General features: G+C 38.7%; 1 protein-coding gene across 1 annotated transcript; it reads right to left on the bottom strand.

Moving 5' to 3' along the window:
* Positions 1–21: 21 nt before the first annotated feature.
* Positions 22–14,161, bottom strand: gnpat2 (glyceronephosphate O-acyltransferase 2). Its single transcript, XM_042503440.2, has 16 exons — positions 14,026–14,161; positions 12,113–12,313; positions 11,842–12,018; positions 9,083–9,212; positions 8,832–8,959; positions 8,637–8,712; positions 7,480–7,631; positions 7,020–7,150; positions 6,326–6,567; positions 4,311–4,568; positions 4,138–4,217; positions 3,696–3,836; positions 2,483–2,582; positions 2,307–2,400; positions 2,122–2,183; positions 22–1,954 (listed from the first exon to the last, which is right to left on the bottom strand). Exons 1-16 carry the CDS (start codon positions 14,035–14,037, stop codon positions 1,902–1,904), a joined length of 2,037 nt encoding a protein of 678 aa, XP_042359374.2. The 5' UTR covers positions 14,038–14,161; the 3' UTR covers positions 22–1,901.
* Positions 14,162–15,221: the final 1,060 nt, after the last annotated feature.

The raw sequence follows: 15,221 nt of genomic DNA, 5'->3' as shown, positions 1-15,221 counted from the left end.
AAACAAATGACGCGTCACATCTTTGATGGGTTATGCTACTAGACAGTTTTATGGTACTTATTAATTGGAACATTAATATATGTACAATCAAGTGTTTACTATCTAACTGCAGTTACTATGAAAGCAATTATTTTAACCCTTTGATACCTGACCAAATTGGCTTGGTGACAAGCATCTTAACAATAGATGGCCCAAAAATAGCAATAAAATAATAAAAATTTGCTGGAAAATTACCTGAAAATAAGCCAAAAAAAAAGAGAAAAGGTAAAAAAAGGGTCTGTTAAATTATTCTTTTTTATTTAAAATTGTGATCAATGCTGAATGTCAAATTTCAATAGTAAATCACAATGCATTCAGCTTGTAGGTGGTAGCAATTTCATGAATGTTTAGGGACCCCAATATGCAGAAATATTCAAATAAAATAGGCAAGAGTGACACATTTATACTGCATGCATGCAAAGTAGGCATGTCTGCAAAGGGGAGACTCAACCCAACTTCATTCAGAGGTCAGAGGTCAAGGGACCCCTGGACATTTTTTGCGGTTTGAGGGACATTTCTTGCCAAGTTGCTCATTATATTTTTGAAACAAATCAAAACAATATTTCCAAGTTTTGTCAGTTTTTAAATGCTGGTGAAGAAAACTGATGTTGATTCTGGCATTAAAGGGTTAAAGTGCTCTATTGTTCATTCTCTTATTGTCAATTTCTGATAAATCTACAGGACAAAAACACAATGTAACTGATTAAAACACAGTTATAGTTCAGTATCTTGATCCGCAGGCATCACTATTGCATCAGTCATACGTCCGTCTTTCTTCACCAGCTAATTCTGATAACAGCCATTTAAAAAAAAAAAAAAAAAAAAATCTGCAATATACTGTCACAGTATCAGGTCTTTGCAGCTTTATCTCAGCACAGATCTGTGAGGGATGAGAACAAGGACACAGAGAGGGGGGAGGTAGCAAACGTTCAAGAGAGGAACGCTGCCAGGTTAAGTCTGGCCAATGGCATCCAGGATATTCTGTCTGAGCGCTCAGAGTGCAGAATTAAAGGGACAGTTCACCCCTAGATCAAAAATACTTTTTTCTTCTCTGTCCTAGTGTTATTTATCAGTTTTATTGTTTTGCTGTGAGTGTTTAAAATATTGGCTGTAGAGATATCTTCCATTCTCTACAATACAATGGAGCTTGGATTGGATGGATTAGTATTTTTTGTTTTGTTTTGAATTTTCCCATTTTTTTAATTCAGCTAGTTTCTAGAGTGGGTCTTCTTGTTTCAGTTTAGTTTGTGTTGTTTGAAATGCGTAGTTTAAAGTTTTTATCTGTGTCATTATTAGTTTTTTGTTCATTATTATTATAATCAGGGGCAGGATTTAGGAAGTTCGGAATTGGTATTCCAATACAAACACAACACTTTCAGTGGTGCTAGGCGAGCGAGCAGGAAATGCACACTTCTGTTGTGTTGGCAGGTGTAGTTTGGTAGAAAGAAAATAGTTCCTACATGAAGCTGCTCATAACAAAGTCTGTGGATTATCTTGAGTAAGCAGGTCATGATTTCTGGAAAGAGACATTCCTGTTGAGTTTTTCCAAATGTGTTTTTTTGGCGCTTTGAGCATCACATGCTGATTGCCATATAGCTCCATTATACTGGAGACAGTAGACAACTCTACCGCTGATATCTCCAACATTCAGCAACTCGCACCAAAACAAACTAGATAGATAAATAGCACAACAGGTAACAGGAAGAATATATATTTTTGATTTTTGATCTAAAGCATCCCTTTAAAATGCAGCAAACCTCTGATTACTGCATAAAGGCACAGAGGGAATATGAGGCTGAAAGGGTCAAGCAGGGGTAAACAGGACTGAGCTGATACTGGAGATGGATCCGTTCCAATGGAGGCTAAAGTTTTGCGTCAGGTGTAGTCTGGAGCATCTGGGGAGGGATTTTCCCAGCTACAGAGAGAGAGGAAGAGAAAATAAATCCCTCAGGCTGCTGTTGGTTGGTGCAATACACACAAGCAAGGGCAAAATCCTAAACACATGATGAAGATATTGAAGTCAATGTGAGATTATTTTAAAGGCGGTGACATAAACAGTTGTTTTGGGATAAGCCAACTCACAAAGTATATCATCAATTCGTCTCAGAGCTGCTTTATTCACTCTGTATTCGTTCTGCTCGGACCTGTGATTACAGAACAGACAGAGAAACTTGACTTTGGCATCCGAAATACAGACAGCTTCTCAAGCACCACAGAAAATGAGCTTAAAACCAAACAGATTTGCAGGGGCTAATCTCGTTACTCACGCCCTCAACTTTGTCACAGTCTCCAGTCTCCGCAGGGCCGACAAAACGTTCTTCTGAGTGTCAGACGAGAGGGCTTCATAAGTGCGAAGCTCACCTGAAACGCACTGATATGATTATGGGGAACGATTAACACAATGAGATTAATTCTGGAGGTCAGAGGTCACATTCTGTTTCACCTGAGAGGATGAGCTTTGTAGCCAGGCTTCGCACAGCAGGAAGGAACTGTTTCTCAGTGAACACATTAACTCCGTCCTCACAGAGGTACCTGAACATCACCTGGACATAAAAACACACCTGATCAAACAGAGGGACATAAACCACCTATATGCCAGATTTACAGAGCCCTGGGGAAGAAAAAATCCTCATCACTCACGTCTATAATTAATTGTTTGGAAGTTTTATACTTATTGTATTTAAACAGAGCAGCCAACAACTGGTTATAAACTACTTAACTTTATCTCTATTTTCTCTATAATTAATAAAAATAAGTATTTAATCTCCAGGTAACTTTCTGGAAAATTTGTGAGAATTACAGCCCTGTAAATGAAAGTGCTCCCGATTTATCTCTCAACATGAAGGTCTCAATTTTACGTAAGCATTATGCAGTCATTTGAGGAAAAAAAATCAGCTGTTTTTCTGCATTAATGAGATTATTTTTTCAGAATTATGAGAAAAGTTTTCATAAAAAAATCTGCTAGTTTGAAATAACAATGATTTTCATCCTGTTAATTCATAAAAAGAAGAATAAACAGGATTATCCTGTTATTTGAGAAAAATAAGAATAATTGAGATCATTGTCTCATCCACAATTTAAACGATTTTTATTTATTAAGGTTAATCATCTTGTCGGGAATTCACGAGAGATTACATCTCTTTAATTCAGAAAAATGAAAATAAGATTATCTCACTGAAAAATCTATAATATTGGCATCTCATTAATTCACAAATAAAATAATTGGTAAGATTATATCTAAATTCCGAAAAAAAATAGAATTCATGGAATTTTTATCGCATTGAGAATTTAGGAGATTTAAAAAAAAAAATCTAGATTACTATATGGTTAATTCAGAAAAACGACCACACGGCCAGGAATAACATCGTGCTGAAGAAATACTGAATTGTTTATTTTAGTGTGGTGTTTACTCGTTCATTTTTGTTGACCTAAAGTAAAAGTCAAAAATGACACAAAAAATCCTCGAATCAGAATAAAAAAAAGTGCAATCTGTTCACCTGAATAATGTAAACTACCCCAAGGTTGCTTAAACACCCAAATTCCCAGAATAAATACAGAGGTCATAACTTTGTGTCCTCAGTGGTTGCTACACTTGTCAGCAACATGTGCGTACTGTAGTGCATTTTCTCAATGTGAGGAGGCAAAAGTCGAAGCACCTGATAAGAGTCTATGAAGGGTTGCAGAAGTGCCTGCAGGAAGGATAACACTTCCAGCCCCGCGTCTGACACCGTCACTTCCTGTTGAGTGACGTGGACTGCTCCACACTTCTTCAGGAGGAAGCACGCCTCCTCAAAGTCCTGATTAAAGGAAAGACAGATATCAACAGGCAGATTCACACAGTATCAATAACAAGGCAACAATATTTTTGACTCTTTTAGTCTTACGATGTTGCACACATGGTTGCAAATGCACACCAGTCGACCTGAACTGATTCTACTCTGACTTCAAATGAAGTTAAGCCCGTCCAGTTTGTCAGAGCTGTGGTGATGTTTGCACCAAACATTTTATTACCACGGTTTAACAGGACAATAATCCTCTTTGGGAACTTTGTCCTGAGATGCCCGAAGGAAGCAGAGCCCTGAAAGATGAGGGTGTTACCTGGGACGACTTTCCAGGGATGAAGATGAATTCGTGGGAGAAGACGTCCTGTAGGAAGCAGAAGAAGGCGGAAAGCTCGTCTGTGAACAGAATAGCAGATCACAATTAAGAAAAGGGAAAATATATAATTAAATCTCACAGTGTGTTAGTTGAAAAAAATGTTGAACCCTCACCTCTCTGTGTGGTCTTTGTGACGTGTATGGCTGTTGCAAGCATGGCAGGACGCATGAAAACGTGCAGACATTGATTCCTATAGGAAGCCAGCATCAAAACCGCTGCCGCTGTCCTGATCACATCCTCCTCCGGGCTGATTGGATGCTTCCTCTTGCGTTCTTCCTCCTGAACCAGGTAGACACGCCCCGCTTTATGGTTAACTATGGAGCGATGAAGCGCCACAGTGGATGACATCACATCTGCGTCAGGGAATTGTCCTGCAGAAAATGATGTCCACACTTTTATTATTAAAGTATGGAGTTTAAGATTTTTGCATCAGCCTCTGCATAGTTTGTAGTGTGGTTTCTATGTATGTGTGTTTGTGTGGCTGCATGTGTGTATTTTCACACACACGAGACCTGTGAAGTGAAACAGTTCAGTAGGGTCCTCTTAGGATGAGTTACTTAAAGTGCATTAAGCTCCTAAGTGAATCTGAACGCTTGTGCCAACCCACATTCATCTAATCTGTCTGATCTACTTCAGACGGGGTTGAAAGAGCCTTTGGTGTCCCGAGGTGAGACGCAGATACATCCAACTCAGTTACTTTTCTGCATTAACTTTGTTGGGTTCAGTTGTGATGCAATATGCAAATGCCACCTACTGGTCATTCAAGGGAAGAGAAAATAAAACTCCTGAAAAGGCCCATTGAAAGGAGATCACTTAACTCAATCATGTGCTACAGTCTGATGCTTGTGCTAAATCTAAAAATAGAATTACGGACTCGTATGTCTCCATAAACCGGCCAAGTTGCAGTTACAGTTCACATCCAGGATGCTTCACACACATCTTTCCCCAGCAGCACAGGAGATCTTTACAATGAGCACAGTTTCAAGATTAATGTCATCATTTCAGTATCTGACCAAATGTCTCCCCCTCTGTTCTTAAATAAGATGTAATGGCCTGAAATTTTTTTGCATAACAATATGATGTCAAAGTGAATCTGACTTTTGACCTTTTGAATATATAGTGTTGTCAATACACAAATTCTGTGAGGTCACAGTGACATTTGAGCACCAAATTTTCATCAGTTCATCCTTGAGTCAGAGCAGATGTTTGTGCCAAATCTGAAGAAATTCCCTCGAGGTGTTCTGGAGCTATTGTGGAAACGAGAATGAGATGGATGCAAGTGACGTATGACCACCAAAATCTTATCAGGTCATCACTGAGTCCATGTGGATGTTTGTGCCAAATTAGAAGAAATTCCCTTAAGGCATTTTTCAGATACCATGTTCAGTTTTTGGGGTTGAAAGACTGGAACCCGAAAACACTGCCAGCATGGAGACAAAATATTTGACCAATAAATATGAAACAAATTAATTCAAATCACTGAGTTATGTTTTTTGGTTTTTGATTTTGGTATGGGGATATTTTTGGAGAAACGACCATATTTGTAAACTGTAAAATATGTTAACAGTCAACAATGACCACAAAATGAGATGGACACAAGGTCCCCAAAATTCTAATCAATTTGTTCATGAGCCCAAGTGGACCTCTGTGCAAAATTTGGAAAAACTCCTCCAAGGTGTTCTTGAGATATGGTGCTCATGAGAACGGGACAATTGCAAGGTCATAGTGACCTTGTCCTTTGATCACCAAAATCTAATGAGCTCATCAAATTTGATTAAAAGTGGACATTTGGGCAAAATTTTCAAAAAGTACCTCAAGGTGTTCTCGAGATATCATGTTCCCTAAAGGCGTTCTTAAAATATTGTGTTTATAAGAATGAGATGGAAGATGTCACAGTGACCTTTGACCTATGTCCACCAAAATCTAATCAGTTCATCCTTGAGTTCTTTTGGACATTTGTGCCAAATTTACAGAAATTCCCACCTGGCATTTTTGAGACATTACACCCACGAAAATGGCACAGACCGTCAACTCGAAAACATAATACCTACAGCCATGGCTATGGCCCTTGCAGAGGTATAAAAAGATACAATTTTTACAACAAATAAATAAAAATCTATTCACCCACCAGGCCAGTTCAGGCGAGCCCCAAAGTCCAGCGCCAGCTTCCTGAGCCAGAGGGTTTTTTCTGTCAGCTGATGCCACAGCAGACCCTCCTCTGTTAAAACTGTGGTAGGAGCCTGCAGCAACAGGCACGCCATCAGAGACCACGTGCTGATCAGAGAGCCCTTCTCTTGGATCCTTACCATCAGATGAGCCAGCCAGCTCACACAGGCCTGAGCCTCTGCGCTGGGCTTCTGGGGAAGGTCTCTGTGAACAGATGTAAAGGGAGAGAGGATGCAGGGAGAATGAGAGGACACACATACAGGGTGCAGTATGTTACAGTGAGATAGGAAAATTATGAAAGACACAAAAATTGAGTGAGAAAAAAATGCTTGAAAAACTTTTCACTCGTTTCACAGTTTACCCTTGCAAAACTTTTTTTTTCAACTTTTCTTAAGTCATTAACACAGGAGAAAAAAATGGGATCAGACTTAGAAAATGGGTTTTTTCTCACTTTACCATAGAAAAACAGCACTACTGCGGACAGTGAGGTCATGCTTTTTATTATTTCTGCAAATTTATAGGGTTAATAGTGACTCAAAATGGAGTTTAGAATGTGTGATTAGTCTGTTTATTAAGGCTGATTCAATGTTTCTTTTCAGACTAAATTTGACTGTGTTTAGACAGAAAAACTATATGGAGGGACTTTTTTTTTCTACCTGGGTATGAGGTTGTAGTGGCTGCGGTTTATCTTTCCCTGACACAAATGTCGGACTGACATGGGGCGGCCAAAGGTCACATGCATGCTGCCGTAATCTTCCTGGAGCACTTTGCTAGCTTTCAGCAGACCCTGTGGAGAAAAAGCAAAGCTGGGAGTGAATTACACGCCAGAAATAATCGGCTTTATTCATGCACAAACCCTTCTGACCTACACTAAAGAGTTATTGAAGTCTGAGACAAAAATATATTATTTGCAATTACAATAAATACATTTTTTAGTATTTTTACATACTTTTACAAACAAAATTACACATTGGTAAGAACTCAGAGAAAGGCAGTAATGGGGCATCTGAATCCAGTTAAGCTTCACTATAAACTAAATGCTGGAAGTTAGTTAGGCTAATTAGACTGAGTTGATTAGGAATAGTTGGTGAAGCAAGTAATGTGATCAGGACGTACTGTGGTGCTTTCTTTGGGTTTAGGGATCCCAAGTAACTCGTGGGCGAGCAGGGACTCCTCCAGCACTCGGTCGTAGCTGATACTGATGGGGACCAAGGTGATGTCATACACCTCACCTTTAAAGTAAGGCTCCAACACCATGTGCATCATACCTGCAGACACATGCAGATACAATAATATTTTGTAAAGTTTCCAAATGGCAATTCATAAATGCAACTGTTTTACTTTGTTGGTAACTCCAAGTAACTTGTGGGAACTTATGACCAACTGGTTGGGAGGAATGCAGTATTTTGAACAAACGTAAGTACACGCTACCACCACACAGAGGCAGTATCTACCCCTGTACACAGTGGCATAAAACTCAAATTGGCACCTCATGGTTGTCTGTTTGTGCCAAATTTGAGGACATCCCCTCAAGGTGTTCTCGAGATATCACAATATACAAGAGTGAGACAGGTGGGGTCACAGTGACCTTCACCTTTGGCTACCAAATTCTAATTAGATCATCCTTGACTCAAAGTGGAAGTTGGTGCCAAATTTCAGGAAACACCCTTAAGGTGTTATTGAGATATCACCTTTATGAGAATGAGACAGATGCAAGGTCACAGTGACCTTGACATTTGACCACCAAAATCTATTCAGTTCATTCTTGAGTCAAAGTGGACGTTTGTGCCGATTTGAAGATATTCTCTCAAGGTGTTCTTAAGACATCACATTCACAAGAATGAGACAGATGCAAGGTTACAGTGATCTTGACCTTTGACCACCAAAATCTGATTACTTAATCATTGAGTCAAAGTGAATGATTGTGCCAAATTAGGAAAAAACACACTCTTGAGATACTGTGTTCACAAAAATGAGATAGATGTAAGGTAACCATGACCTTGACCTTTGACCTATGACCACCAAAATCTAATGGGAATGGAATGGGATGGACAGATGGACAACCAATCGCTGGCACAAAGACCAATGAATATGAAAAAAAAGAAAAATTAAATTGCTGAATTATGTTTTTGGAGACACACTGGTCTGGGAAGTGGTTGGAGAAAAGACCTAAACTGTCAACAGTAAGATCTATTATCACGCAACAGAGACCACAAAATATACGTTCTGACAAAAACAATTTTCTACACAAAGAGTTCTAAATTGACACGTACCTAACTTGGGTATCAGGGACTTCAGCGTGCGACTCCGTAGGCCCTCTACATAAAACTCCACAGGAGCAAATCCTCTCTACAGAAAACACATTTAACAGTTGGCAGCACTTTTTACAGATGGTCAAACACAGCAGCTGATATGGACTGAGGAAGCTGTTTCCAAAAGAGGTGATGTAGCAGATTATTATGTCTTACCTTGACAATGGTTCTGACATATTCTGACAGCACTGCCCAGTATAGTTTGTCAGAGCCAATGGCGCGTCGGATAAAAAAAGCTCCCGAGCGCCGCAGTATCTCTCCGACCATCTTCATCCCTGCGAGAGCTTCATAGTGGAAAAGAAATAGAAAAAGTGAGAAGTGAGTGTCTGCAAGCAAAGAAATAAGTCATCAAAACGTATACATTAACCAAAAAATATTCTGTTGTTTTAATTCAAATAGATACTTGCGAATTCCAGCAGCAATAACAGGTATGGGGATGTCGTAGGTGAAAAGGATGTAGGAGATAACCAGGAAGTCCACATAGCTCCTGTGATTGGGCATCAGGATCACAGGATTCTCCTGAATGGCTTGTTGGAGCTGAAAAGGACAGAAAACAGAAGAATCTAATACTGTATCGGCTTCTTAGTAAAGTAGATTAGGAAGCAATACTTGTTTGATATATCACATTTATCATAAAGGTGGTCCATTGCAAGAAAAGCAACCACTGTGTCATTCATTTAAACACAAGTTTGAATATGCTAAAACATTTTTTTATCAAGAAAATGAATAAGATTAGCTTCTCACTGCAATTGTTGAAAAGACACTGCTTAATCTGGCAGCTTCTCCTCTGTTTTTGTGGTGAGGCAGCTTTATTTGTATAGCACATTTCATACAACAGGGCAATTCAAGGTGCTTTATGGAGCAGTGCAATATAAAAACACAATAATGGATACAGATTTACAATAAAAGAGTAAAGAGATAAGATATAAAAGGTAAAATTAATTACTACATGATTAAAATCTTTCGAAATAAAAATCACCATGAAAAATAACAGACGTGCAGACAAGAGATGCAAAGATAAAAATGATATAAATATAAAACAAACTCAGGTTTACAATATGTAAACTCTTCTTAAACCATGTTTAAGAAAAATTACAATAAATCTACCTTGTAGCTTGTATATATATTAGTGCTGGGCATGGATTAATTTTTTTAATCTAGATTAATTTCACTGCAATCCTGTAGTTAATCTAGATTAATCTAGATTAAAATTATAGATTTGAATTTTGCCAAAGACATTCAAAATAATATCTATCTATCTAAATGATGAAAATGCATCACAAACTGCTTGAGAAAGCTGTTCTACTATAATATTTGGTAAAGAAAAATAATGTTCCATAAGATTTACTTTGGTGTTTAACTTTTTTTAATTTTGTTAAACACAGACATTTAGGAGCACAGGTTCTGTCTCCATGTGGAAAAAGCTTTTTCCTGCTAACTGGAATGAACAGCAAAGGGCGCAGCCTCTGATAACATGACCCTAACTGAACTGTGGGCCTACATTAGAGGTCACGAAGAAGACCATTAACAGTCAGCAGCTTTGTGACACGGCTTGAGCCAAATCACTCCGGTCACTCAGGCAGACCAGCTTCCGCCTTGTTCACGCCCCCTCCGCGTAATTCCACCAGGTATACATCCGCGCTTAAACAACAAAGTGAAATTGGTGCCTTGCTCACTGTATAGACCCAACTTAGTGAATAGTTTATCGCGCGATAATTTCCTTATCGCGCGATAAGAATCCCGCGTTAACGCAGCACGTTAACGCCGTTAATGGCCCAGCACTAATATATATATATATATATATATGTGTGTGTGTTGTCTGCGTATATCTTAGTGTATAGGCACACTGTTACTTATCACAGCTGTGCTGTTTTAAACAGGTGAAGGGGGCGTGGCATAGGGGAAGGAAGCAGAGGGAATTGTTCGGGAAGGGGTGTTTGAATTTGTTGGGTGAGAAGAGACAGAGGAGTGAGGTTGAAGCTGTGCAGCCTGCTGCCGAGAAAAAAACAAATTTAACTCCTTTTTATGGCGGTTTTATGACAGAGAGCAGCAGAGAAACCTGTGCGTGTGGAGGACCGTAAAGACCAAAGGCCAAAAGATTTCCTGTCTCGCTTCAACAGCTGGTGAGTTTGATTTTTTTTTTTTGGACTTTATTGTTGTTAGAACGCAGAGATCTTTCCTGGCTTGTATTTTTGCATTTAGAGGGGAGGAAATTGAGGAAATTGGACATTTCTTTGGTTGGTTTACTCTGTCTCATAAACAAAGACTGTTTTTGAGTTTGACATAGTGGACACTGTAGTGGACATTCCTCCAGTTGTTTCCTTGTACTCTCATTTGGGGAAGGGGGCTGTTGGCGTAATAAGTTGTGTTACATTAGTTTTGCCTTCGTAGTTCCCACTGGGCGCATGCCTTCAAACTGTATGATGGTCTTGCCATCATGAGGTGAATGGAAATAAATGCAAAGTGATCTTGCTTGATTAACCAATATTGTGTTAATCAAATAGTATATTTTGAAAGACAAGCTGAGGGCCACAGTTGGCCCCCAGGCTGGACATTGAACATGACTGTCTTGAGCAAAAGCAAATGCCACAGTCCGTTTTCTCTGTTTTTTCCGGTTTCTTTGGTCATGCAGCACCGATTTCAAATGAATTTGCGTCTTTCTGCTGCATAGACATCCTAGTTTTATGAAAAGATCATCTTTTCAGCGATTAAATACTTATTTGAGTAAGAAATTGCAATAAGATTACAGGTGAAACGATTATTTTAAAGGAAATATTAAAGGACATTGCATCTAAGAGTTTCTTATTGCCTCTTAGTTTACATCTGTGGATTGATCACAGCAATAACTTAAAAAAACATACTGTCTTACTTATTTTCACGAAATTTTTTAGTGCTTGATTGTCACAGATCACCTTAAAGACAGATATCTCAAAATTTGCATAAATGAAAGTACACCTAAGTGCATGGTTAGATACTACATGTGGAAAGTGAGAATATATGCTTTTAGGCTAAAGCAAACCACTAAGATCTGCTGCATACGAAATAGGAAAACAGTTATTTAGAAGCTGCAGTGGAAGGTGGACTCTCTCTGTGGTGTAATACGAAATATTTTTCATTTATGCACTGTTACTCTGAGCTCAGTATTGATTAGTGAGTCGGTCCTGACCGTGTTGAGTCCCTCCATGTTGACATAGATTCCGGTGAAGAGCCTCTTAAAAACCTTGCTGAGTGTGTAGCCCATCAGCCTGATGAACCCCAGCTGCAAGTTTTGAGACATTTCCTCCATAATCCCACAAGCCTCCTCTTTCACCTCCTCCACCGATGACCCCGTCTCCGTAGCGATCTGAGTAGAAACGCAGGAAAAACACTGACTCAGTGATTAAGAAGCAGCAGTGTGAAACTTCTTTGCTACGTCTTTTCAAATCACACCATCCCACCTCCTTGGCCACGTAGCGCAGATACTGGGACTCCAGCACGGCTTTGTTGAGCTCAGCTCTGGAGCAGGACGGAGATCCTCTGTAAGGGCTCGGGCTGAAGGTCCTGAGGGCATGGCCGAGATCACTGCTGCGCCTCCTCTCCTCCAATATATCCACAAACTCCAGCTCATGTTGCAGCCCTGCTCTGCCTGAATCCCAATACTGGAGAAGGAAGTGATGCTGATGTTAAAACAGTGTTGTCAAAATGGCAATTTATCGATACATATATGTTCTGAATATTTGAAACAGTTTCAGTACTCATTTTCCACAGTAGAGTTTTCTCACTTTATGTTATTGTCACCAGTCATTCTGCTGCTCTCTGCTACAACCAAAAAAAGATGTCATAATATAGCCTTGTTATATTTATGTTTTGATAATTTATTTTAAAAAAAATGAAAAAGTAATACCCTCAAGGTCAAATTTTGGCCAGTGGTGTCGAAAATGGTATCAGATGTTGACTTTTTTAGATCAAGTATTATATTGAAGTAAGACATTATTGCAAATCTATTGGCATTGAAGTCAAGTTTGATATTTGACACTTTTAATGGAATTGAAACAAAGGTAGACAACATAAAAACATAGTTGATCTGCCACTGGGTGTCCTTGTTTGACTATATGGTATGTTAAAGGAAAAAAAAGAGAAAATGAAATAAATATTGGGAGGTTACTGGTACCAAGGGAACAAATAGCAACCCAGCAGCCCATGACATCAAATTGTCTATATTAACAATAAAATGTCAGAAATCAGAGAGTTATTAGCCTACGTATGAAAGTACACAGGTTGTAAAAACAGTGGGAAAATGAAAACCCACATAATATGTAATAAAAGTCAAGTTCATAGATTTTTTTATTCATAGATTCTGAATTTTTAAATAATATTCAAATGTTTTATTTATTAAACATCTTAAAACACGTCTAAAGGAGATCTTCAAACACCCAGGAGTCCATTAACGTCTTTATCTACTAACAGAGACACACAACTTCTTATCTGCAGTCTTTTGTGTTTTGAACTATGACCTGCTAATGCTGGTGCTGTATCGAAGTGCTTTTCCCCGTCGAATAGTCTTTCCCCCTGTTAATGCATAGTTTCTGCCTCAGTGGTTTGGTGGGGTCACAGCTGCTCAAGGACTATATGTGATTAAAAAATAATTCATTTTTTCCTTATAAAAACCATATATGGTTATTTTTTTTAAAAAATAAAATAAAATAAAATAAAAGTTTGGCAAACATGCTCAGGAGCAGCAGAGTAAGGATCAGTTATCATTATTTATCATTTAGGGTGCATTAATCAAAGATGTAGTGTTAAAATGACTTTGAATAATATGAAATACAGCTTCTAATATACAATGTGCTTAATGATTATTTCATAAAAAGAGGTGGAGTAGGGGAAAATAGAGGGGTTAGGAACAACAAAAATACAAGATAAATAAGATCTAAATAACATATATAAAACATTTAAATTATAATTATGTAAGTGCTTCAAATAAAAATAAGTGATAAAGTAATTAAAACACACTTTCTTTGGTTCGTAATAAAACCATAAAGTGCACTATAATCAGCAACATTTCTAAAATATGTTTATAAGTAGGTCAAAGTTTCAGCTGCTTATAGCCCCAGCTTTATTAGACAGACAATGTGTGCATTGTTTACAACTACATAATAGCCTCGGCATAGACTGTCAAAGCAAACACATCAAAGTTAGGCCATTTTTGCTTATTCGGGCTCGATGTCAGCACTTGCATAATGCAGATACTTTATAGTAACTTTTAAAGCGCGAAGAAGCTCAAACTGCGCACGAGAACAGTCGACAAAGCGAACTGAAAGGATGCAAGTCTGCATGAAAACATTTCAGCAGGTGCTGACGGGTTTCTTACCGTGTTCGTCATATTTCACAGGAACATAAACCCTCGCAGGTGTCTGTCCCCGCTTGTCCTCATCGACTTTCGTTTTCAGTCGCACTTGAAAGCTTCCTTCTCAGCACCCTGCCTGCAGCGCAGCTCCCCCGCGAGGCCAAACCAATGGCGTGGCTGGGTTTAGGAAACTCCTCCCGTCTGTTGTAGTGTGTGGTCCTTTGCTCTTGAATAACCCCTAATAGTATTGTGCACGCTAGTGTGTGCAGCAAAGTGAAACAAGCGAGTTTTGCTGCTTGCAGAAAGACAAATATCTGAACATGCAAAATGTCTTAGACTCAGATTAAGTGTGTTGTGCAAACTTTGGTCAGCAGAACAATTTCTGTGTTTCTGTGCAGGTCATCAGTCAAAGGTACTCTCTGTTTTCACATGGGGGTTCATGGAGGCTTAAAAAGTAACTGCATGTTGTATTGTAGTATGACAATGTTGATGTTGACTATGACAGGGTGACAGTAACAGTACACATTGTACTTGTAGTACCAATGATGATAGAGTGGCAGTAACGGTACGTATTGTTGTACTTGTAGTACTGACAATGATGGTGATAGGGTGACAGCACATATTGACAATGTTAATGTTGCTGATGATGATGATTGGATGATAGTAATACTACACATTGCATTGTAGCATTGATGATGATGTTGATATGAGAGTGACAGAAACAGTACATATTGTATTGTAGTATTGATGATGATGTTGATATGAGAGTGACAGAGACAGTACATATTGTATTGCAGTATTGATGATGATGATGATGATGATGATATGGGTGACAAATAATAACATTGAATTGAACTGAAGATGATGCCTGCTGAGCAGCGGCCTGCATTTTGAGCACATTTGCTCAAAATATATATTTTTTATGTACTCTGTAACTGTTTAGAAATACACTGCTCTCACAGGACAACCTACAAAGATACTTTGAATTTGGCGTTTTAAAGGAGTTATTTGGGATTTCGCAAAGTCACGCTATAACACAAACAAACTAACTGATTGAGGCAGCCCTAGACCAGCAGCTCCTGTGTTCACTGAGGCGAAATGATGTTTTTGTCAGTGGAGTCTGGCTTTGAGGAGAGCATGGATTAAGTTTTACTTTTAAGTGGAAAAGAGTAAGGAGCATATGAATAGATAAGACTTGAATTTAACTGCACGAGTGTGAA

This window comes from Plectropomus leopardus, chromosome 16 (genome assembly GCF_026936395.1).
Source record: "Plectropomus leopardus strain MGB_pleo_1.0 chromosome 16, ASM2693639v1, whole genome shotgun sequence".
Classification (NCBI taxonomy): Eukaryota; Metazoa; Chordata; class Actinopteri; order Perciformes; family Serranidae; genus Plectropomus; species Plectropomus leopardus.
The sequence above is the reverse complement of the archived record's forward strand: the minus strand, read 5'-3'. Positions and strand labels throughout refer to the sequence as shown.